General features: G+C 42.9%; 2 protein-coding genes and 1 long non-coding RNA gene across 5 annotated transcripts in view; all 3 read left to right on the forward strand.

Moving 5' to 3' along the window:
- Positions 1-405: 405 nt before the first annotated feature.
- On the forward strand, positions 406-17,156 carry LOC106603903 (C-terminal-binding protein 1). 3 transcript variants are annotated; one of them, XM_014198123.3, is made up of 11 exons: positions 406-681; positions 1,435-1,606; positions 3,859-3,975; positions 8,690-8,844; positions 11,279-11,423; positions 11,615-11,821; positions 12,340-12,554; positions 12,771-12,901; positions 13,042-13,169; positions 13,372-13,492; positions 13,630-17,156. In XM_014198123.3, the coding sequence occupies exons 2-11, from the start codon at positions 1,549-1,551 to the stop codon at positions 13,817-13,819; spliced, it is 1,467 nt and encodes a 488-aa protein (XP_014053598.1). In that variant the 5' UTR covers positions 406-681; positions 1,435-1,548; the 3' UTR covers positions 13,820-17,156. The 3 variants fall into 3 exon arrangements, with proteins under 3 accessions (XP_014053598.1, XP_014053599.1, XP_045573334.1); XM_014198124.3 differs by lacking the exon at positions 3,859-3,975 and having other exon boundaries at positions 407-681; XM_045717378.2 differs by lacking the exon at positions 406-681 and having other exon boundaries at positions 3,869-3,975.
- Positions 17,157-17,316: 160 nt separating this feature from the next.
- The window catches only part of cngk (cyclic nucleotide-gated potassium channel), a 31,445-nt gene continuing 22,981 nt past the window's right edge, over positions 17,317-25,780 (forward strand). Inside the window, exons 1-2 of the mRNA XM_014198125.3 lie at positions 17,317-17,524; positions 17,620-17,806. Of these exons, the coding sequence (XP_014053600.3) occupies positions 17,645-17,806 (162 nt within the window). The 5' untranslated portion in view covers positions 17,317-17,524; positions 17,620-17,644. The remainder of the gene's footprint in view (positions 17,525-17,619; positions 17,807-25,780) is intronic.
- On the forward strand, positions 20,839-24,202 carry LOC145878674 (uncharacterized). The gene is made up of 4 exons (XR_014392222.1): positions 20,839-22,401; positions 22,782-22,890; positions 22,986-23,021; positions 23,252-24,202. It is a non-coding gene; the product is annotated as an uncharacterized LOC145878674 (long non-coding RNA).

Here is a 25,780-nt window from a genome sequence, read left to right on the forward strand (position 1 = left end):
TATTCCCTTTGATCTCAAGCATGCATGTCAGGTATCTGTCCTCATCCACCATGAATGAGTGGCCCCCATCCCACTCGCCAGGGTGCCCTGCATCTGATGCGCCTCATCCCCAACTAGCACTATATGGGGGATAGGAAGGCAGGTAGCTTAGCGGTTTAGAGCTTTGGGCTAGTAACTGAAAGGTCGCTGGTTCGAATTCCCTAGGTGAAACATCTGTGCTGTAAATCGTGGATAAGAGCGTCTGCTAAATTACTAAAATGAATAATGCTTTAACACTGTCCACTCGGCCTTGTCATGTGACTGTCCTCCACTCAGATCACTGGTACTGTAGAGATTATTATTGTGCAATAAAGGGAAGTAGCAGCCTACCTGTGGTTAAGAATACATTATGACCCTTGCCATCTTGAAAGAAACCTCATCAAGCTCAAATGTGGTCCCTGAGCAATCGGGGTCGGATGGTCAGTGTGCAGCCTGGTCTGCAATACCCCCTGTGTTACGTGAAGGCGCCACACTCCACTAACAGTGGTTTATCAAGACTTCTCATTATTTTGTGACACCGACTCGTCCGTCACCTGACTCATCTGAACAAACTGTTTGGATTCATGACGATCCGTTAAGTGGGAAGACGTAAACTCATATTGACCCCCACAAGACCAAGATTAACAGAACCTGCAGTACTTGGTAATGAACCAATAACCTTAGCTAGCTACTTAGTAGTGCTGTGATCTGATCCACCAGCTAACGTTACTGCTCCGTGGTCGTCTTCTTGGTATTATTGTCTTGAAGCAAAAATAGTTTTACGCCGCCTAAACGTGTGTTGATTTGCTTGTAAATTACCATCAGTGGCGCTAGCTAGTAGTATTAACTAGCCACAGTAGCTGTGTTAGCTTTGTAAAACAGGCCTCTTTTCGTGCAAATCTGTATCACGTTTGCGTGATTTTAGATAAGCTAACTAGCTAGCCATGTTAGCCACACGAATATTGGCTACCGACTTTGAATTAGTAGGCTAGTTACTTTTTTTTAGCTAACTAGCAACATTTAGCCAGCTAGCTAACTACTGTGTAAATTGCGTGGGTATTTAGCTAGCTAGCTATAAACTGGCGCTTCAAATTAATAGTTTTTAAAATGTCCTAACTAACGTTAACTAAGAAGCCAGTGCAGTGTGAAAGTTAGGAAAAGAAACGAACGTTAGCTAGCTAGCTCCGATAATCTGTGGCGCAAACTACAGTATTGGCTCTGGCCAGCGGTACTAGCCATTCAAAGTGATGCTAGCTAGCGTTAGCTAAAATAGCTAGATAAAAATATGTAATTCCAAGTCAACTTTATTATCCATACGACTAGTCGTGTGGCGACACATTTAGGCATGGTAGCTCGGAAACGTTAGTAGCTAAGTCAGTCATGTAGATATTAAAACGCTGTTAATTTTATTTCCAGGTTTTCACCGGGGCATTTAATTGTTCCCTGGGAGGTGTTTGACTCTGACATTTGCCTTGTGTGGCTCAGCTTTGGTCTGATTTGTTTGTGCTTTGGCTGGGGTGAAGAACGCCGATGGCTCTCATGGATAAGCATAAAGTCAAGCGACAGAGACTTGACCGCATTTGTGAAGGTCAGTATTAACGTACTTTTCCCCAATTATCATGTTAGGGACTGACAATGCACGTGTACAAACTTTTGTAGTTAACAGCTGGCTATCTAAGGATTCTTGGACATTTTCATATTTTCTCCAATGTAGAATTGGAAATGACAAACATTGGTCCGATGGACCGTAGACATACATAGGTGATGGACACCATATATCTGTGCTTGACTTCATTATGTCAGACAGTGCCATATAGCGCCATACGACCAAAGATATTTATAACTAATCCCCTTCTGTCCCTGATACAATTATGGCTGACCCTGTAAAACAACACATTTCATTGCAACTACCCAGTGTATGTGACAACACTTCAAAGTGTTATACTCCTGTCTAATCTGTGTTGGGAAGGGTTGTAAAATAACGGAATCAAGATCTAATTCCATAAACAGCAAAAGAGGGAGGGTGCCTGTGGACCTACTTACTTCCTGTTGCCTTTGTCAAGTCATTACTGGCAGTTTAGATTACATTGATAACAAACAGGAGGCTGTATCGTATATGTTTGTATGCAGTGCATTGCACTATTTTCCTTGCATCACACACCTGCTTCTAGGACAGTCTTGACTTTGGCTCATGCCACTGTCAAATCTTGTGCCTCCATAATAATAATAATTTATTAAACTTCTATAATGTACATTTGCATTTACATTTGAGTCATTTAGCAGACGCTCTTATCCAGAGCGACTTACAGTAGTGAATGCATACATTTCATACATTTTTTTCCCCCGTACTGGTCCCCCGTGGGAATCGAACCCACAACCCTGGCGTTGCAAACACCATGCTCTACCAACTGAGCCATGTATGTAGTTGTTATTTCTACGGTTAATGTGCTACCTACAGATTTCTGCTGATACACCAGTCACTTAAGGGCACTCACATATGCAGTCAAAAATACTGCCGTATTAACACAATTGTATTTATTTCTATGGCTATCCGTTGGTGCCAGTGTTCTCTCGCCGCTGGATAGGTAGAGTGCAAATGGGCATTTAAAAAACTAAAATATTACCATGTAACTGAACAGAGCTCTCTACTTTCAGTGGTGGAACTGTCAGGAATGTGATTTGTGAAAGGCACATTTGTTCCAGTTGCACTTATATACGCTTAAAGTCATTTGAGTTACCTAGATATAATAAAATAATTACAAATTGCTCGGTGCTTTGTCCAGTGTCCAAAGGATACTGGCAGAGAGTGGCTGTGGATTAGGATTTTTAGAATTTTCCCATTTGACGAAGTTGACCTCTTGGTTTATAATTGTGGAACTAGTTGTGATATCAATGTGAATGGCCATTCAGCTCTTCCTGACAGTTATTTGACTAAACTTGTATTGCGCAGTGAGGTCACCTTTCTGAGATTGAAATAGTTATTTTTTTATCTTAACTGACTTGCCTAGTTAAAAACAAATTCTTATTTTCAATGTTAACCCTAGTGGGTTAACTGCCTTGCTCAGGGGCAGAAGACAGAATTTTACCTTGTCAGCTCAGGGATTCGATCTTGCAACCTTTCGGTTACTAGTCCAACGCTCTAACCACTAGGCTACCTGCCGCACCACTGTACTGGTATTGATGATGAATGCATTTGTTTGGTTGTGACATGTGTTCAAACCCCAGGTCTGCTGTGGCAGGAATACAGTCTCTGTTACAGTGGTGCAGGTGACTGTTGGGTTTGCTGCGGAGGTCCCACAATAGCCTCATCTTCCATAATGAGCATCCACCTGAATAATATCCACAGAAATATTTTTGGGATAGTAGGATTTTTACTTGACAGGGATGATTGTAATCCTGTACTCATGTTTATTTAATTGGCTATGTTTTTTTATTTTTTATTCCACAATAGCTTTTAGCTTTTTATGCACTATTTAATATGAATCTAGTATCAAGTATTAGCCTATACAGTCAGTTCCGTAGCTACTGTTGACCAGTCAAATCAATGTTGCACGAGTGGCCTTTTGAGCATTTTACAATTTCATTCATTTGTTAGATTAGTGAATTAGTACATGCTTGATGAATTTGATCTACTAAAAATGTTTTATTTGAATAGACTGGCCATAATCATTTACCTTTCCTTGTTTTTCCAGCGAGCAATGTACCACACTGGCTCACATTTCTCTTTAAAAAAATAACATGGAAATTGCCTCTACTGCACACTACCCAACCTAGCCTCTCAATGCTAATAAGCTTAGTTTTGATTGGCTATGGCTGAATTGTTCCTCCCTCTGATTGGAGCAAGGGGTAGGTTGAAGGAGGAGAGTTTGCCTGGGATTGTGCCAAGCGAAAGCATTCTGACAGTAACTGTAAGTGGAGAAGGAGAAGAAGAAAGGCTGGTCAACTGCAGCATGCAAGGTTAGGATGATGAATGTCTTTTGTTTTCTTACAGTGCGATAGCGGGAGGGAGGGAGGGAAGGAAGGAAGGAAGGAAGGAAAGGAGGAGGAGGAGGTGGGCTTAGATCGATAGGACAGAGGAGTACAAATCTGCTATTTTGTTTTGTATGATTTATATAGGTGATTCGCCATCCCGGTGCATTTTTGTCCTTGGTCTTTTATAGTATTGTGAGAGTGCTCTGGAGCCTGTGTGGCAGGGGGCAGGGTGGGGTACTGCAGCATTATCCCCCACCTCTCCCTGCGAGCTCGCTTACCCACAGAGTGGCAGGCGGACGGGGAGAATGAATGAGCGCTGAATGAATAGCATTGTGTGCATGGCCCTGCTGCTGGTCGGACCAGGCTTTACACACACACACACACACACACACACACACACACACACACACACACACACACACACACACACACACGGTCACACAGTCACATGGTCATACACTCTGCCAGACCATATGGTGCATGTGTGTTGCCAGCTCCGCTCTCTTTCCCTGTCGAATGTGCCTTTCTCTCCTTAGGTTAATTTGAATTCATGTCTTCGTCTTTTTGTCCAGAAAGAAGTAGGTCATTTTTGTAGGTTTGTTGAACACTCCTTTTGTTATGCAGTGTGTTTTCTAATTCTGCTCCAATCCCCTGTGAAGATTTGTCAGGCTAGCTCCTCATTACTGCTATGTTTTTCATGTTCTGGATCAGATTAGAATGAGCCAAAAAGCAATTTCTTTGTCCATAACTTGTCTTTTTTTAAAGATGAATGAAGGAATCTTTTGGATGACAGAGCACTAAGCTGTACTATATATGTGTGTGTAGATAGATAGAGATATCTCTATTGACAGTCTCAATGAGTGGTGTGGTCTGTGTGTGTAGTGCTGTTGCTTTGAGGATTGAATTCTCATGTTCATCTCTCTTATTAAGTGCCATCAATGTCTCTAGGCTGCTCTATGGTGATCCTTAGCTCTGAAGAAATCTTAGGTCCACATAAGGCCCGTTGTGTGCCTTTTATAAACATTCTGTTAGGGTCATGTGACACTCTCTCTCTTTAGTTGATACACTTGCCACACTTTGTATTGTCCGGTTGGGCTACTGTCCATTCACTGTTGCCCAATTTTAGATTGTTGGTGCCACTGTCAATACAACACATTATTAAGATTGAAAAAGTCCATACATCAATGTGTTAATTGCTAAACGCATGCAATCTCTCATAGTTCTTGGGGCAGGGTAAACTAACTTGTTTTTTTGTTGTTGGCTAAGGTAATGTTATCTCTTATAAATGAGCTTGTTCGTTTAGGCTCTTTGTGTTTTCAGCGGTCACTACTTGGGACTCTGGCAAGATTTTAGAATTGCACTATTGGAGTGGGTTGGCATTCTCTGCCCTTCAAGAAATAATACTGCCCTTCAAGAAATAATACTGCCCTTCAAGTAATAATAATTTGGTGGGTGCATGTATTTGTGCTATTTCACAAATGCAATAGTACAAGTGGCTCTGCGGGCAAAGGCACTGCATCTCAGTGCTAGAGGTGTCACTATAGACCCTGGTTTGATTTCAGGCTGAACTTACGGTGAACTTGCAAAGTCTACTCAAGACTGGGCTCTTGGTTATAACAGGTGATGAAATTATACAATGTATCACATCGCTTGCTCCTCATACAAAAAAAGATTGCAGTTAGAATGCAGTATAACTTCAGCATGGTGCAAATACTGCGTCCATAATAAGTTATTTCTACCGCAGTAAGTTTGCAGTACATTGCAGTTATTTTGCAATTACTTCGTTTAAAATATCACAGTTGATTGCAGTTACTGCACTTTTTTTTTACTGCAGTTTCAAATCTGCAATATTTTGTAAGGTTATGCACGTTGCTCCAATGTAACAAATGTGAACATCTAACACATCTAAGGATCCCGAGTGGCACAGTGGTCTAAGGCACTGCATCTCAGTGCTAGAGACGTCACTACAGACTCTGGTTCGATCCCGGGCTCTACTATGTTTTTGCCTCTGCTTAGCTCTATTCAGTTTCTTTTTATCCTAAAAAACTATCTAGCCCTTGCCAATGACAAACATACCTATAACCTGATGCAGCCACCACCATGCTTGATACTCAGTCATGTGTTGTTTGATTTGCCCCAAACATAACACTATGTATTCAGAACAGTGAAGTTAATTTCTTTGCCACATTTTTTCAGTTGTGCCTTATTGCAAACAGAATGCTTGTTTTAGAATATGTTTTATTCTGTACATGCCTCCTTTTCTCTCTGTCATTTAGGTTAGTATTGTGTACAATGTTGTTGATCCATCCTCTGTTTTCTCCTATCACAGCCATTAAACACTGTAACTGTTTTAAAGTCACCATTGGCCACATGATCGGTTTCCTTCCTCTCTGGCGACTGAGTTAGGAAGGAGGCCTGTATCTTTGTAGTGATATTGATACACCATCCATAGTGTAATTAATAACGTCACCATGCCCAAAGGGATATTCTACATCAGCTTAAAAAAAATAAAAAATCTAATCTACCATTAGGTGCCCATCTTTGTGGCATTGGAAAACCTCCCTGGTCTTTGTTTGAAATTCACTGCTCGACTGAGGGACCTTACAATTATCTGTATGTGTCGGGAACAGAGATGAATTAGTCATTCAAAAATCATGTTAAACCCTATTAATGCACACAGAGTGAGTCCATGGAACTTATTATGTGATTTGTTAATCCATTTTTACTCCTGAACTTATTTAGGCTTGCCATAACAAAGGGGTTGAATACTTATTTCAGCTTTTAATTTTAAATTAATTTGTAAAAGAATAATCAAAAAACATAATTCCACATTGACATTATGGGGTATTGTGACTCAATCTCAATGTAATTCATTTGAAATTCAGGCTGTAACAAGGGGTGTGAATACTTTCTGAAGGCACTGTATCAATATCACATACATACTGCATTGACAACTGTTAATGCAGTATGTATCTCCCAGCTGTGAGCCATATCTATCTTTGCTAATTTAGGTTTCTCTCTAATTGATGTTTATTTATGAGATGTGTGTGCTTTGTAGTGATAGGGCAGGCTGTGTATTGTTGCAGAAGGGCAGGGCAAATGAAGGTTATCATAACTCAAAAGAAGCCTGTGCCTCCAACCCCACCCTTCTGCTGGAGGAGTCTGCCCTGTTATGGGGGTCGGAGGAGTCTGCCCCTGTTATGGGGGTCGGAGGAGTCTGCCCTGTTATGGGGGTCGGAGGAGTCTGCCCTGTTGGTTGGGGTTGCATTTATTATGGATCCCCATTAGCCCCATTAACTCTTCCTGGGGTCCAGCAAAATTAAATCAGTTTATACAATTTTAAAACATTAAAATACATTCACAGATTTCACAACACACTGTGTGCCCTCAGGCCCCTACTCCACCACTACCACATATCTACAGTACTAAATCCATGTGTAGTGCGTACGTTGTCGTGTTTGTGTTGCTTCCATAAGGTGTGTATTTTTTTATATATATATATTTTGTTGTCTGATTCTACTGCTTGTATCAGTTACTTGATGTGGAATAGGGTTCCATGTAGTCATGGCTCTACGTAGTACTGTGGCTTCCCATTGTCTATTCTTGACTTGGACTGTGAGGAGTCCAAAACCTCTTGTGGCATGTCTTGTGGGGTATGCATGGGTGTTCAACATGTCAGTACCTCTCATAAATACAAGTAGTGATGAAGTCAATCTCTACTCCACTTTCAGCCAGGAGAGATTGACATGCATATTATTAATATTAGCTCTCTGTGTACATCCAAGGGCCAGCCGTGCTGCTCTGTTCTGAGCCAATTGTAATTTTCCTAAGTCCCTCTTTGTGGCACCTGACCACATGACTGAACAGTAGTCAAGGTGCGACAAAACTAGGGCCTGTTGTACCTGCCTTGTTGATAGTGCTGTTAAGGCAGAGCAACGCTCTATTATGGACAGACTTCTCCTGACTGGGGCAGCAGTCTAAGGCACTGCATCTCAGTGCTAGAGGTGTCACTACAGACTACAGACCCTGGTTTGATCCTTGGTTCGATTCCGGGCTGTATCACGACCGGCCGTGATCGGGAGACCCGTAGGGTGGCACACAATTGGCCCAGCATCGTCCGGGTTAGGGGAGGGTTTGGCTGGGGTAGGCCGTCACGAGATTCCTCCAAAGGTCTCCCAGGACCAGTTGAAAAAATGTATGGAAGTATATATGGAGGCTGTTTAGTGCCAAAAATAAAGGGTTAAATACATGTAAAAAAAACAACATGTTTCCTGTTTTTTCTTATCTCTGTTATAGGACAGACACACCAGAACAAACTTCCTTTATTTATTTTGGGGGGGGGGGACTGTTGTATGTAGTGAATCTGTTATTCAGTGTGTTTGTATGGGCTATTACCTTAGCCCCATCTGACTGTCTTTTTAATAGGCTATTTGTAATATTTTTTTAATGTTTTTATTTTTTATACTGGAAGTTTGATACAATTCCATTTATATGACAGTTAGACTGACTACATGATCACATTTCTCTAACTGTCATACAATTCAATCAGATAGAGCAGTGTGATCATGTAGAGCAGTGTGATCATGTAGAGCAGTCTATCTGATTCATCAGTTAGAAAGGACCCAAGTGATACACCCTGGATAAAGATCCAAAGAGTGTGTTTTTTTAAGTCTTGTCCATTTTATGTTGATTTGTATAGGCATTCGCCCCCCGATTTTGAATGGGCCGATGCACCCGCGCCCCCTAGTGGCACTGTTGGATGGTCGCGACTGCACCGTGGAGATGCCTGTCCTGAAGGACGTGGCCACGGTGGCCTTCTGTGATGCCCAGTCCACCCAGGAGATCCACGAGAAGGTAATCAACCTCTAACTATCTGGTTCTCCCCTAAGTCTGCACTTTTTAGCGAGGGAAATGTCTGCATCGTGAACACGTCTGCTATATTTCCAACTCGATAGAGTTAGGGAAAGTCTCTGCTCTTTTATTGCAATGGTAGAATAAGGATATCGATTGAATAGCCTCTTCTGAACACTCACCAGTAATGGGGGGGGGGAAAAGATCGATAGTTACATATAATTTTTTACGATATCGTATCGTTTTGACTATCACTATATTATTTTTGAGCCATTTGGCTGTACTTGCACCAACACTCCAGTATTTTTCCTTCTGTAGCTTGTTTTCCATCTTTTTAAATAGGGAGCCAATTTGTTTTAAGCACTTTTATTTCCATGACTGATCAAAACTTGTTTTCTCATGTCTCTCTCTTGTCCCTCTGCAGCAGACATATAGTGAGCAATATGTTTGGAACATAAAATCACAGTATCGAACCACACTATACACATGGAATCACACTATACACATGGAATCACACTATACACATGGAATCACACTATACACATGGAATCGCGCACTATACACATGGAATCGCGCACTATACACATGGAATCGCGCACTATACATATGGAATCGCGCACTATACATATGGAATCGCGCACTATACATATGGAATCGCGCACTATACATATGGAATCGCTCTACATACAGTTGAAGTCGGAGGTTTACATACATTTAGGTTGGAGTCATTAAAACTCGTTTTTCAACCACTCCACAAATTTCTTGTTACCAAACTATAGTTTTGGCAAGTCGGTTAGGACATCTACTTTGTGCATGACACAAGTAATTTTTCCACCAATTGTTTACAGATAGATTATTTCACATATAATTCACTGTATCACAATTCCAGTGGGTCAGAAGTTTACATACACTAAGTTGACTGTGTCTTTAAACAGCTTGGAAAATTCCAGAAAATTGTCATGACTTTAGAAGCTTCTGATAGGCTAATTAACATCATTTGAGTCAATTGGAAGTGTACCTGTGGATGTATTTCAAGGCCTACCTTCAAACTCAGTGACTCTTTGCTTGACATCATGGGAAAATCAAAAGAAATCAGCCAAGACCTCAGAAAAAAAATTGTAGACCTCCACAAGTCTGCTTCATCCTTGGGAGCAATTTCCAAACGCTTGAAGGTACTGCGTTCATCTGTACAAACAATAGTACGCAAGTATAAACACCATGGAACCACTCAGCCGTCATACCGCTCAGGAAGAAGACGTGTTCTGTCTCCTAGAGATGAACGTACTTTGGTTCGAAAAGTACAAATCAATCCCAGAACAACAGCAAAGGACCTTGTGAAGATGCTGGAGGAAACGGGTACAAAAGTATCTATATCCACAGTAAAACAAGTCCTGTATCGACATAACCTGAAAGGACGCTCAGTAAGGAAGAAGCCACTGCTCCAAAACCGCCATAAAAAAGCCAGACTATGGTTTGCAACTGCACATGGGGACAAAGATTGTACTTTTTGGAGAAATGTCCTCTGGTCTGATGAAATAAAAATAGAGCTGTTTGGCCATAATGACCATCGTTATGTTTGGAGGAAAAGGGGGGAGGCTTGCAAGCCGTAGGATACCATCCCAATCGTGAAGCACTGGGGTGGCAGCATCATGTTGTGGGGGTGCTTTGCTGCAGGAGGGACTGGTGCACTTCTCAAAATAGATGGCATCATGAGGATGGAAAATTATGTGGAAATATTGAAGCAACATCTCAAGATATCAGTCAGGAAGTTAAAGCTTGGTTGCAAATGGGTCTTCCAAATGGACAATGATCCCGAGCACACTTCCAAAGTTGTGGCAGAATGGCTTACGGACAACAAAGTCAAAGTATTGGAGTGGCCATCACAAAGCTCCGACCTCAATCCTATAGAAAATTTGTGGGCAGAACTGAAAAAGCGTGTGCGAGCAAGGAGGCCTACAAACCTGATTCAGTTACACCAGCTCTGTCAGGAGGAATGGGCCAAAATTCACCCAACTTATTGTGGGAAGCTTGTAGATGGCTACCTGAAACGTTTGACCCAAGTTAAACAAAAGGCAATGCTACCAAATACTAATTGAGTGCATGTACACTTCTGACCCACTGGGAATGTGATGAAAGAAATAAAAGCTGAAATGAATCATTCTCTCTGCTATTATTCTGACATTTCACATTCTTAAAATAAAGTGGTGATCCTAACTGACCTAAGACAGGGAATTTTTACTAAGATTAAATGTCAGGAATTGTGAAAAACTGAGTTTAAATATATTTGGCTAAGGTGTATGTAAACTTCTGACTTCCTGTATAGAATCGTGGACTCTACATATAGAATCACTCTACATATAGAATCGGCACAAGTATCGTGAGGTTCCCTGGCAATTCCCAGCCCTACTACTTACCCATTCTCTCCCTGTTGCTTCAGGTGCTGAATGAAGCAGTTGGCGCCCTGATGTACCACACCATCACTCTCTCGCGGGACGACCTCGACAAGTTCAAGGGCCTGCGGATCATTGTGCGAATAGGCAGTGGCTTTGACAACGTGGACATCAAGGCCGCGGCTGAACTAGGTTGGCTACTGGATCATTACTTCGCTTCACCTCCTTCTTTCTCCTACCCCTCCAGTCGACCCGTTACACTCCTCCAGTCGACCCGTTACACCCCTCCAGTCGACCCGTTACACCCCTCCAGTCGACCCGTCTATCCACCTTAATATGTATGAGAACTAACCACTGTCTCCTTTGTGCTCTGTCCCCCTCAGGTATAGCTGTGTGTAATGTGCCTGCCACGTCAGTGGAGGAGACAGCGGACACCTCCATGTGTCTGATCCTGAACCTTTACCGCCGCGTCACCTGGATGCACCAGGCTATGAGAGAGGGCACCAGGGCTTCCAGCGTGGAGCAGATCAGGGAGGTGGCCAGCGGCGCTGCCCGCATCCGGGGAGAGACGCTGGGCATCATCGGCCTGGGTGAGGAGGGAAATGGATCTTGTCTTAGCAAGGGCTCTCTGCAAGTGTAGTCACAAAGGATGTTGTACATTGAAAACATTAAGGACACCTGTTCTTTCCATGACAGACTGACCATGTGAATCCAATTCTCCATGTCACTTGTTAAATTATTTTCAATCGGTGTAGATGAAGGGGTGGAGACAGGTTAAAGAAGGATTTTTAAGCCTTGAGACAATTGAAACATGGATTGTGTGTGTGTGTGTGCCATTTAAGAGGGTGAATGTGCAAGACAAAAGATTTAAGTGCTTTTGAAAAGGGTATGGTAGTAGGTGCCAGGCGCACAGGTTTATTTCAAGAACTGCAACGCTGCTGAGTTTTTCACGTTGAACAGTTTTTATTGTAATTATTATGGGTGGCCCCACAGGTCATTTCAATGTATATTTAATGCAAATCATTTTAGTTTTCTCAGAGTTAGTAAGCGGTTTCTCTCTCCGCTATTCCATCCTCCAGTCTGAGCATACAGTGTGTTTGTTCCGCAGGGCGAGTGGGCCAGGCTGTAGCACTGCGGGCCAAGGCCTTTGGCTTCAGTGTGATATTCTACGACCCCTACCTGCCAGACGGAGTGGAACGCTCTCTGGGTCTGCAGAGAATGGCCACCCTGCAGGACCTGCTCATCCACTCTGACTGTGTGTCACTGCACTGCAGCCTCAACGAGCACAACCATCACCTCATCAACGACTTCACCATTAAACAGGTATAAGACACACACACAGGTGTGTGCCACCCACAACACCCCCATTATCAATGATTTCACTCTCAAACTCAATGAACAAGTCACCCCTCATAACCTCAAGTCTTGAGTGTATCTCCGTTCTCCCCAATAATGAGATCATGTGTTTTGGTTATTGTTGTCTGCATGGCTTGCTTTGTGATATCTAACCCATTCCCTCTGACTGTGATCTCTGTGCAGATGCGCCAGGGGGCATTTTTGGTGAACACGGCGCGAGGGGGCCTGGTGGATGAGAAGGCCCTGGCCCAGGCACTGAAAGAGGGCAGGATACGGGGTGCGGCCTTGGACGTACATGAGACGGAGCCCTTCAGGTCAGCTTCCTCCCAGCCTCCTCCTCCAACAACTTATAGCCCAGCCATTTAAGACTTGAAAACAATAACTGTTTTAAAAGTTGTGATTCTCTGTATAAACACCACTTTGTACACTCTCTTAAATCTGTTTATCTCTCCAGCTTCTCTCAGGGCCCACTGAAGGACGCTCCCAATCTGATTTGCACCCCCCACACATCCTGGTACAGTGAGCAGGCATCCCTTGAGGCTCGGGAGGAGGCAGCTAGAGAAGTGCGCCGGGCCATCACAGGTATTCACTTATGCAAGAATATTTATAGGCACAAATACACCAGGTGCGCAGAGTGAACAACCGTCTAGCCATGTGATACTTGGCACAGTAGTCTTTACCATTGTGGTGATATAGTTTGTATTACAGCACAAAGAACCTTTTCAAGAGTTGTCATTGATCATTTGATCAGTTAGCTTCACTGTTGTGATGGTTTTCCCGACAGGCCGCATCCCTGACAGTTTGAAGAACTGTGTGAACAAGGAGTATCTGATGGCAACACCCCAGTGGCCTGGTGTGGACCATGGGGCCGTGCACTCAGAACAGAACGGAGCTGCAGCTTACAGGTACAACTAGACTTAAGCACATGTAGGTAATATATAAATGATCGTATGACAACTCCAGGTATTGATTTGAATCTGGCTTGTGTTCTATGACCTTAGAAAGCTGTTTTAATTCTTGTGACTCAACCCCTCATCCACAGGTTCCCTACTGGTCTAGTGGGAGTGACAGCAGGAGGCCTGACAGGGGCAGGCGCTGCAGTGGAGGGAATTGTTGCAGGAAACCTGGCTATGGCACATGGGATTGCCCCCATGTCCCGACCCCCCCACACCCCATCGCCGGGGCAACCCTCTAAAGCAGAAACGGACAGAGACATGCCAACGGACCAGTAGCCCCCCACCCCCCAACTGTCCCCAATCCCCCTCTTGTCCACAACATTCCGTCGTCACCCTTCATGTTCATTCAAGCTTATAGACACTGGTATTGAGGTCCATTCTGACCTGGCTTTTGTCCCGTCCTACAGAACAAATTCCTTCAGGAGGGACAGAATCCTCCACTCCCTCCACACATCCTGTTTTCTCTCATCCAGAATGCAATAAGTGGATTACTCAAGGATTTTTTTTTTTTTTTTTTTTTCCCCCATTTTGCTTTTAAACCCCTCTGTGTCTGACGTTCATGTGGCTCAGTGGTTTTGTAAATTAGTCCTTCGTGGAGACCTGTTCCAATATTTTTCCTGTGTTTTATGCTTTTGTTATCTCATTTGCTGTTTGACATGCTATAAAGTGAGGCATAAGTCTGGAACGGTATTGAAGATTAAAAACAAAAATCCCCCCACTACTATTTGTTCACAAACCTTACAAAGGATTTTCTAATGTCGGACTCTACATTTAGTCATCACAATAAGTGTGGCTCTTTTTTTATTTTATTTTATTTTTTCTCCACTTTTTTAAATTTTTTTAGCTTTTTGACATAAATTGAATAATATCACATTATATGCCTCTGCTGATAAAACACAGAAATATGTACAGTATATTTCTGTGTCAAGACCACCACATACAGTCGTGGCCAAAAGTTTTGAGAATGACACAAATATTAATTTTCACAGTTTGCTGCTTCAGTGTCTTTAGATATTTTTGTCAGATGTTACTATGGAATACTGAAGTATAATTACAAGCATTTCAAAAGTGTCAGGCTTTTATTGACAATTACATGAAGTTGATGCAAAGAGTCAGTATTTGCAGTGTTGACCCTTCTTTTTCAAGACCTCTGCAATCCGCCCTGGCATGCTGTCAATTAACTTCTGGGCCACATCCTGACTGATGGCAGCCCATTCTTGCATAATCAATGCTTGGAGTTTGTCAGAATTTGTGGGTTTTTGTTTGTCCACCTACCTCTTGAGGATTGACCACAAGTTCTCAATGGGATTAAGGTTTGGGGAGTTTCTTGGCCATGGACCCAAAATATCAATGTTTTGTTCCCCGAGCCACTTAGTTATCACTTTTGCCTTATGGCAAGGTGCTCCATCATGCTGGAAAAGGCGTTGTTCGTCACCAAACTGTTCCTGGATGTTTGGGAGAAGTTGCTGTCGGAGGATGTGTTGGTACCATTCTTTATTCATGGCTGTGTTCTTAGGCAAAATTGTGAGTGAGCACACTCCCTTGGCTGAGAAGCAACCCCACACATGAATGGTCTCAGGATGCTTTACTGTTGGCATGACACAGGACTGATGGTAGCGCTCACCTTGTCTTCTCCGGACAAGCTTTTTTCCGGATGCCCCAAACAATCGGAAAGGGGATTCATCAGAGAAAATGACTTTACCCCAGTCCTCAGCAGTCCAATCCCTGTACCTTTTGCAGAATATCAGTCTGTCCCTGATGTTTTTCCTGGAGAGAAGTGGCTTCTTTGCTGCCCTTCTTGAGACCAGGCCATCCTCCAAAAGTCTTCGCCTCACTGTGCGTGCAGATGCACTCACACCTGCCTGCTGCCATTCCTGAGCAAGCTCTGTACTGGTAGTGCCCCGATCCCGCAGCTGAAGCAACTTTAGGAGACGGCCCTGGCGCTTGCTGGACTTTCTTGGGCGCCCTTAAGCCTTCTTCACAACAATTGAACCGCTCTCCTTGAAGTTCTTGATGATCCAATAAATGGTTGATTTAGGTGCAATCTTACTGGCAGCAATATCCTTGCCTGTGAAGCCCTTTTTGTTCAAAGCAATGATAACGGCACGTGTTTCCTTGCAGGTAACCATGATTGACAGAAGAAGAACAATGATTCCAAGCACCACCCTCCTTTTGAAGCTTCCAGTCTGTTATTCGAACTCAATCAGCATGACAGAGTGATCTCCAGCCTTGTCCTCGTCAACACTCACACCTGTGTTAACAAGAGAATCACTGACATGATGTCAGCTGGTCCTGAAATGCAGTGGAAATGTTTTTGTAGCGATTCAGTTCATTTGCAAGGCAAAGAGGGACTTTGCAATTAATTGCAATTCATCTGATCACTCTTCATAACATTCTGGAGTATATACAAATTTCCATCAAACAAACTGAGGCAGCAGACTTTGTGAAAATGAAAGTGTCTTTCAACTTTTGGCCACGACTGCTCTTATAACCTTTTTTTTCGTGATTAAATGTGTAGATGTTCTGCACATTGTGGTTGCTAAGACTAGCGTGACGACGGTCTTCATACCTTCCTATTTCTTTTTTTTATGTTACCTTTTGGATATGAATAGAACATGAAAACAATATTATCTTTGTCAAGTCCTCAAATTATCTATCCTCTTTAGGTACTCCGGTGTCGTCGCCCCCCCCCCCCCCCCCCCAACAGTGTTTGCTGCCATTGACACTCATTTTAGGGTTTCATCTTGTGTTATTACTGCAGGCGTTGAAACTTCTGTCACCCATATGGATTCCACAGTTGCTGTCGATCGACACCCCCAACAGTCATTGAAAATCAAGGGAGTTTATAGATATAACACTGAGCCAGGCACAGCTTTAGAGTTGTGTGTGTGTCACTGGAGAGGGGATGTGTGTGAGGAGAGTAGGCTATTCAAACCCAGGCAATTCTGCCTAAGGTGGGCAGCCTCCTATAATTCCTACTTGTAATCGGGTCATTTACAACTGGAAAAGCATTGGAACGGAGTTCTGCCATCTTTGGGCACAATGTGCTACAGAATTTCAAATCAACCCCTGCTCGTTATGGTACACTCTGGCCAAGTATAGGGAAATACCTTAGTTGACCTCAATGCTTTGTGGTTTTTAAGTTGTTGTCTGGTGGTATGTCTTGCTCCTTGTGGGAATTAATTAGTAATTAGAATCCAAAATATTTTATAGAGATGAGAATGTTACTTGCTTTGATGGAACAATAACAAAATAAATAGTTGTCCTTGCCTGTTTCATCAAACAAGTTTTATCATTGTTTTACTTGTCTTATTGAGAGATATCAAATCTTTAGAAATGGAATCAATGTGGTTCAAATGTGATGTGATCTATGCCTGGATAATTTACATTACAACGTACACAAATGTCATTGTGTGCATTTGGTTATTTTATTTCATGTTTAGATGTCATCTCCATCAGACTGCAAAATGAGGAAAAACCCAATACATTTGTAACTAGGATTTATTCTGAACTTTTTAAATAGAAACACGTATTTGTGATGTTAGCTTCTACAATAAAGTATTTTAATAAAAAAAATCCTGTTCCTCCGAAATGTTACAGGCATGGCAATGCATTTTGATTTTATAATTTATTTTCATTTGGTTTTGGTCTCAGATGATTCATTGACAATGTTTAAAGCTTCACATGCAGTAATTCAAGTTGGTGTATGAATTTTTGCATTTGAAAAGCTCCTGTCGCAGCCATCCTGCACAGTACACCTGCGGATTTCAAAAAGCCTTACTCGCGCGCTCAAACGAGTGTTTGGAATAGCGAGGAGAGCGTCACCAACGGATTTTTTCGGAAACATGACGGTTTCCCTCACATCTCATAGCTAGCTCGCTAACGTTAGCTACATTTTACCCTATTTTTTTTTCAGTGAAACATTGAAGAAAAGGTAGTTATAGATAGATACAAACGAAAATGTCTTGAGTTCAACATCTGGTACGTTTTTATGATGAAGATAGATTACATTAGCTAACTAGTTAACGTTAGTAAAACAGATGGATACATCCTGGTTTTCTGTCGGATTTTTACAGATACCATATCAACCGTCCCTTGACAATGGGTTTCGAGGAAATTTACAATATCAAGGATGAATGCCCGACAACCGTTTTGAAAAAAAATGAGGTCAACATCATTTCTCCGAAACAGAACATTGTACGAATATGGAATTTATTCATCGCCCTAACATCGTTGGTGGCTGTGACAGTGTCTTTATTTGAGGTAGGCTAACGTTGTAAAATATTTGTGTAGCTATGTTGTCAGTGTGCAGCACTACTGTTATATTGGATCACTCCAATATGGTATCCTTCCGCGCGAAAGGACACATTTAGAGTGAGTAAGGATTTCAGATCAGTCCAGTGTACGGAGTAGTGCTGAGACTGCGGCTGACCCCCTTAAATACTTCCACCTCTTAATTTTATCGGCTTATGCCAGAGAGTATTTGCTTAGTAAGAGCTTTATGTTAAGAGTGTAAAAAGTATACCCGCAGCTATTCAATAGCTTGGAGCAGCTATTCAATAGCTTGGAGCAGCTATTCAATAGCTTGGAGCAGCTATTCAATAGCTTGGAGCAGCTATTCAATAGCTTGGAGGAGCTAGCAAGCCTCTCCATCAGGGTGCTCTGCTGTCCCCCCCACTCGGTTTGGCTCATGTCAGCTATCTCGTTTGGGTTTTGTCCCTGTTTTTATTACTTGTGACAGTGTACAAACCTTGGCGATACTCTGTTTTGTCGACCAGTATTGCGGCGCTAAGGGGTTGTCTGTGTGACTTGTCTGTTCACTGTTCCCTTGGAAACTCACATCTCAGCTGTATTACACTAAGGGGTTGTGTGTAGCTGTGTGTACTATAGTTCTGTTGCACTACTTTACAGTACAGACAGTAACTCTCCTGGTTTTCCTTGGAAATGTACTTTTCAGATATATACACTGCGGCATTGCACAGTGTGTAGCTGGGTTTACTATGTTTTTTTCTGTTGCACTACTTTACACTACAGACGTAACTATAGTAGTTTCCATTGAAAACTCACATTCCAGCTCTATTACACTTCTGTTTTTCCCACAGTGCGTAGCTGGGTTGGTGCGCAATAGTTTTTCTGTTACACTACTTTACAGTACATACAGTAACTATCCTAGTTAGTTTCCCTTGGAAACTCACAGCTCATATCTATTACACTGAGGGTATCAGTGTATATCTGGGTTAGCTATTATTATCTGACCCTGCTGGTCATCTATGAGAGGACTTGCCACCCCTCAGAGCCTGGTTCCTCTCCAGGTTTCTTCTTAGGTTCCTGCCTTTCTAGGGAGTTGTTTTCTATCCACCATGCTTCTATATCTGCATTGCTTGCTGTTTGGGGTTTTAGGCTGAGTTTCTGTACAGCACTTCGTGACATTGGCTGATGTAAAAAGGGCTTTATAAATACATTTGATTGATTGAGCTATAGTTCTCTTACACTACTTTACAGTACAGACCGTAACTATCCTAGTTTCCCTTAGAAACTCACATAACAGCTAGATGACACTACTGGTCATATGCAGTGTGTAGCTGGGGTTGTCATATGTTTCTGTTACACTACAGGGTATACACTACACTTTTCTTCACTCAGAGAGAAATGTACATTTCTAGTATGGCGTTTCGACCTTGTGAAATGCAAGGTGTCCCTGCCCACAGGCAGCGGACTGTTTCCAAGAAGGGTGACAGTCGGCAGTCATCCTGAGGTGCTTGTCGCTGGCATGGGCCTGTGAGAAGCTGCTAAAAGGCCAAACTGAGAGCGGCAAGTGGAGTCCCCATGGGTACTGAACACAGTAATGGAAGGCTACAAACTCTAATTCTGATGCCGGCCACGGCTATAATTCTGGTGCCTTTAGTGTCTCAGGGTCTTTTGGTGTTGAAGCCCTGGTTGACTGAATGTTTCCGAATGAGTTCAGATGAAAAGTGTTTCAACCTACATCCTAACCCCTCATTCTGGCCAAGGGTTCTGTCTGACAGACACGTTAATCGGCCATTACAATTGTCCACATATGCCCCTCTTTCTGTTGCGGGTGAACTAGGGGCTTCACTCAGTTTGTTGTGCACGGCTAGGGCAATGGACACTTACTTTTCACAGACAGAGCCAATACGAAAGCTTTATCAGTTTTCTTTTACTATGGTGAGAGAGTTCTGGGCCAGGGCCTATCCGTCCGGGCTCTCACATTGCATTATGGACACTGTTACTGCAGCATTTCAGCTGGCCCGCCGGCCTTTACCCTTTTGCCTTTGGTGGCACATTCTACTGGATGAGTAACTGCCTTACCTGGACCATTGGATAGCCTGCCCCATCCAGGGAACAGGCCACAACGGACACGAGGACCCTCTTGAACCACATTAGAGTTCTGGGCCTCACTGTAAACGAGAAGAGTCACCTGACCCCCTCACAGAAGGTGATCTACCTCGAGATGTCCTTAGACTCGACTTTCATGAAAACAACAAAATTCTATCCTACCTCAACCGTTTCTAACTTGGACGAGCCAGGTCAGTGTTCGAGTAACTGTTGGCACTCTGTCTACTGATGGTGGCTTCACTGTTGGTTGCACTAGGCATTCTCCATCAGGCCACTTCAGTGATGGCCGGCATCCAAAACAACACAGACACAGTCAACTGTTGGTGATGAGTGCATGTTTCGCTATCCCGCTCCTTCCTGATCAGAGTTCTCTGCAGAGAGCTGCTGTGCCCTGACGCTCTTTGATGGATTGGGGTGCCATGTTCAGAGGAATGGCGTTCACTGGAGCACACCATGGAGTGATCAACAATTCAATGTGTTGGAGCTCAGGGTGGTTCGCCTAGCTCTCCAACAGTTCCAGCCCAACCTGGTAGGACAGCATTTCCTGGTCCAATGGCTCGGGAGCTCTTGCCATGGGCCCAGAACTGCTTGGCATTACTGCGAGCAGCAGATATCCCCGGGGTCCTGAACAATGCAGTGGACATGCTCTCGGACACCCTCAGGTGGTGCTCACTCACGATTGGCCGGCAACGAAGCTTTACGCGTTCCCACCATTTCCCCTGATCACAGCTACGCTAGACAGGGTCATTATGATGGGCCACCAGTGCCGTCACAGCAGCAAGATTTGTGACCTATTGCCACAAGAAAAGGGCAAACACTGAAAAACAAACACCATTGTAAATACAACCCATATTTATGTTTATTTATTTTCCCTTTTGTACTTTAACCATTTGCACATTGTTACAACACTGTATACATACATAATATGACATTCGAAATGTTTTTATTCTTTTGGAACTTCTGTGAGTGTAATGTTTACTGTTCATTTTTATTGTTTATTTCACTTTTGTATATTATCTACTTCACTTGCTTTGGCAATGTTAACATGTTTCCCATGACAATAAAGCCCCTTGAATTGAATTGCTCTTGATAGCTCCATTCTGGCCGAGCCCACCAAAGTGGTCTTTTGTGCCTCCTTTCAGGGACCCCATAGCAGCTGCCCCTGAGGCCTGACCTGCTCTTTCTGGCTTGGGGTACACTGTGGCACCCGGACCCGCACCGCCTCCATCTTCGGGCTTGGCCTCTGAGGTGTTAGTGGACCAGTCTTCAGGACAATATGGTGAACACATTGCGGAGCGCCATGGCTCCCTCTACGAATGCGTCATATCAAATGTGGTGGGGCATATTCTGTACCTGGTTGTGAGAGTCATATGTGCAAACGTTCTGACGGTTTTCACAGTTACTGCTCAATGTGGGCCGAGTGGCATCCACATTGAGAGTGTATCTAGCTGCTATCTTGGCATGCCATGACGACGGCCAAGAGGGAGCCATGGGTGGCTACCCATTGCTCTCCAAATTTATAAAGGGAAATCGACGTCTCTGTCCAGCAATGGCCCGCTCGGGCCCCTCATTCTTGCCGAAGGTCCTGTGTCTGATATACATGTCAACCGGCCCTTACATTTGTCCGCATATGCCTTTCTGCTGTGGGTGTTTTTCCCCAAGTGTGCTGTGCCCGGTCAGGGCCCCATTACACAGACACAGGCAATACAGCAGTCTGATCGGCTATTCGTTTTCTATCGATACAGAGACTGTCACATTGGATTGTGGAAACTATTACTACAGCATATCGGCTGGCCAATGGCCTCTGACCTCTTCTGTAGGGGCGCATTCTACTAGAGGAGTAGCTACATCGTGGGCCCTGCTCCGAGGAGTTCCTCTCAGTGACATTTGAGCCTCGGCTAGTTGGACATCGTCTAGCACCTTTTCTAGGTACTATCTAGTCAATGTTGCCCCTGCCAATGAGGTGGGGATGGCTGTGCTGGTTGTTTGTCTGTGATCTACGGTGCCTCGTAAAAGGACACGAGGTGGAAGTAGCGCGGTGGCAGCTATTTAAGGGGGTCCGCCGCAGCCTCAGCACTTGGAATGTATCCTGCCGCACGGAAGGATACCATATTGGAGTGATCCAATAGGCCACATAACCGTGGTTACATACGTATCCTTCATTTAAGTCTAGTGGTCAAACCTAGTGGTCAAACACAAAAATGGTTCCAATCATTTTTCGACCATTCATTTTATCCATAGTGGATTTTAGAAACACTTCGAATAAGGGCTCTGTTTTGTGTAAGCTTACCCAGGCGTGAAGTTTTGATAACCGTGTAAATCTCTCTCGGACAAGGTGACTTTTATTATCAATATATTCGCCTGTATTTACCCACCCCAAAATTAAACGCTAATTAGCTGCTAATGTGGCTATCATACAGAACTACAAATGCCTGTCTCAAGCTTCACGTCACTGACCAGTGCCTTGATGATCTGGATAAGACTGCCGAATCGAGGCAAAGGTAAGAATATCTGGATTAACTATCTAATGTTAGCTACATTTTGTAATTAGTAAATTGGCTAAAGTTGTTTAAATTGACAATTCTGTTAACTGTCTTGGGCAATTTTTAAATTGAAAATGCCTGTTATCTAGCTAGCTAGCTCATGGTTAGCAAGTTAGCAACATTAGCCTGGCTAGATGGATACATAAACTGTCTATTTGTCCAGCCATTTAAATGCATGAGAAATTCATAAAAACAAGTTTAGCTTTCTTTTGCTTTTATAAACCAACATTCTAGCTTGCTAGTTAACTAGCTAGCTAACTTATATGGTGAAGCTAGGGCTAGGCATTCTTGATAATTCTTGTGAATGTTTGATATATAACGCATGCTCCACTCTCAAGTTGAAGTTGAACTTGTTGACTGATGCCATGGCGGCGACTGCTAAGGGAGCAGCTGCAAACCAGAAGACTGCAGCCATGGCAGCACTGGTCCACACCTGCCCTGTGTCAGGTGAGTAGTATTGGATGGTACTGTATGTACCTTTAGGTTCCTCTCCATGTGCAGGCTATTGTACTGGCCTCCATTTTGTACTTGACCTTTTATAGATGCAGACCAGAAGACATTCAAGCAGCACTTTGAGAGTAAGTCTCCAATGGTCACAGTACTGGTTGATGTGAAGGCCTAAGTGACCACACACACTCAAATTGACCTACATCTGGGGTAACGTTCTTTCATCGTTCACACACAGTAGACATTGTAAACCACCATGTTGTCAACAAAATGCTGTCCTCAATGCTTAAGTTGTATTGTCTATGGCTCAATTTGTGGAAATGCTGTGATCACTCATTGTCGTTAATGTTGTGATTCACAGACACACGATGACCACGATTTGAATGCTGCAACAGACGGAATGACGTCGAGGGACACTCCTGGACCCCGTGTATGACTGGACATGGGCCGGATATTTGTGACATCGACCTAAAAGGGGTGCAGAAGCGCACCAGCACCCTATTTTATTTTTATTCCATAATCAACTGTCTCTCTAGCTGCCTCTTATTCCACACTATGCCTCTTATGCCCTAAGGTCCCTCAACTTCAGACACTATAAACCTCTATAAACCTACCCTATCTTCACCCATTTTGCCTATGCTGCTTCCTTCACTTGTTCTTCTCCTGATTTGATAACATCTAGACTCACAAACAATTCTAAGTGTTGTGGTGTACTGTTTTTGCTACCTTTTTCTCACCTGTGTAACGATGTCCTGCTTATTCTGGGGTTCAGACTGAATGCAGTGGTAAATGTGCTGCTCACAATTGACAGCAGCAACATGGACCTGTTAAATTGACCAGAAGGGTGTTGATATAGCTGCTTTTAGGCATGGCTTCCTTGTTTTGAGTCTGTTAAATGTGTTTCTCATTCTGCTGGAGTTGACCTAGTATTTTATATAAAACCTACCTCACGCATCCAGTTTTTCCATTTGTAACTCGCCCACCAAAAACACAATATGATGTTTTACATGTTGTGTTATTTGTGCTGGTCTAATTCCTAAAATGGAAAAGCAGAAGAATCTGTGCGCTATTGGATCGTAATAACAGTTCATATGGTGCTCATCAATGTCACAGGTTTGTGGCATTGATTAATAAATAGTTTAATGAATACTTAAATTTAGATGTTTATATGTTATGTATAAAAGGCATGAATGCATTGTTTACCATTTTGATTTATTTAAAACAATGTAATTGTTGGAGTGCAGGTGTTTGACTTGATTGATGGGTGACTAGGTGCATTCTTGTCAAATAAATATGCTTAATTCATTCATGATTATGGATACATTCTGCAATGAGTTAATCTGGCATTGAATCTGCAACAGAACATGTCAACAAGTTAGTTCTGAATTGCTTTAATACAGTGGTGTGTTCTGACACCATGAATTGAAATAGATTTCACCTGGTTCATATAGTTGCCAGAAATGATAAGGGATTAAATAAAGACCTCCACCGGCTAAAGGAGAAGAGGATCTGGTAAAATAAGGGTGTCGCTAATATCATGTAGGTAGGTAGCTAGCTAGCTAGCTATATAGCTTCTTTGCAAAAAACGTACTTTGTATTCATGGCACATTATACATATAGTATTCTGTACAAGACAAGACCAAATGCCTAAATAAAATATGGGACTACATTAAAGTGTTCAATATATATTTCGTTTTGGATCAAGGTAGCTAGCTAGCTGACAGTAAAGGTGTCAGCTAGAGGTGACGTGCAGGATTTGTAGTCTTCCATGGTGTTTACTTTTATGCTAATATATACTGAACAAAAATATAAATGCAACAATTTCAACGATTTTACAGAGTTTACAGTTCATATAAGGGGCGGATCAATGGGTGGTCCTTGGAGGCATAGGCGCACCCACTTGGGAGCCAGGCCCAGCCAATGAGTTTTTCCCCACAAAAAGGCCATATGACAGACAGAAATACTCCTAAGTGTAATCAGCTGTCCGGGTGTCTGGTCTCAGACGATCCCGCAGGTGAAGAAGCCGCATGTGTAGGTCCTGGGCTGGAGTGGTTACACATGGTCTGCGGTTGTGAGGCCAGTTGGATGTATCATGTCAAATTCTCTAAAATGGCGTTGGAAGCGGCTTATGGTAGAGAAATGAACACTCAGTTCTCTGGCAACATCTCTGGTGGACATTCCTGCAGTCGGCATGCCAATTGCACGATCCCTCAAAACTTGAGATATCTGTGGAATAGTGTTGTGTGACAAAACTGCACATTTTAGAGTGGCCTTCTATTGTCCCCAGAACAAGGTGCACCTGTGTAATGATCATGCTGTTTAATCAGATTCTTGATATTCTTGGCAAAGGAGAAATGCTCACTTACAGGGATGTAAACAAATGTGTGCACAAAATTTGAGAGAAATAAGCTTTTTGTGCTATATATATATAAGTCACCTTGTCCGAGAGAAATTTACACAGTTCTCAAAACGTCACGTCAGGGTAAGCCTACACGAAACACATTCTAAAATCCACAAAGGACAAAATTATTGGAACTATTTCCGTGTTTGACCGTTTATGACCCGTCCACTGTGTTGCTCAATGTTACCTTGCTTTTAATGTGTGTAGCTAGCTAGAATAACGGTAGCTAGTGATCAGGGCAAGTACTCTGCTACAACACTACAAAGTCAGATTTAAAGGGGCAATCTGCAGTTGCTACATCTATTTTTGGACTTATAAATGAATGATATGTACCCATTGATTCTTGACGAATATAACTTATGCCTCATTATCTTAGTTTAACTGTCGTAACCCATCAGAACCCAAAATAGGCTCTAGTTAGTTTTTTTCTCTATTTGTAAACAAAGTACCCTGTGTAGCCTCATCATGGTTAAAACTAGAATTTTGATA

Source organism: Salmo salar, chromosome 04, assembly GCF_965601325.2.
Source record: "Salmo salar chromosome 04, fSalSal1, whole genome shotgun sequence".
Lineage (NCBI taxonomy): Eukaryota > Metazoa > Chordata > Actinopteri > Salmoniformes > Salmonidae > Salmo > Salmo salar.

Coding starts and splice junctions, on each gene's coding strand:
- LOC106603903 (XM_014198123.3), top strand. CDS start 1,549: ATGGCTCTCATGGATAAGCATAAAGTCAAGCGACAGAGACTTGACCGC. Junction 11,424..11,614: donor CAAGGCCGCGGCTGAACTAG/GTTGGCTACTGG, acceptor TGTCCCCCTCAG/GTATAGCTGTGTGTAATGTG. Junction 11,822..12,339: donor GCTGGGCATCATCGGCCTGG/GTGAGGAGGGAA, acceptor TTTGTTCCGCAG/GGCGAGTGGGCCAGGCTGTA.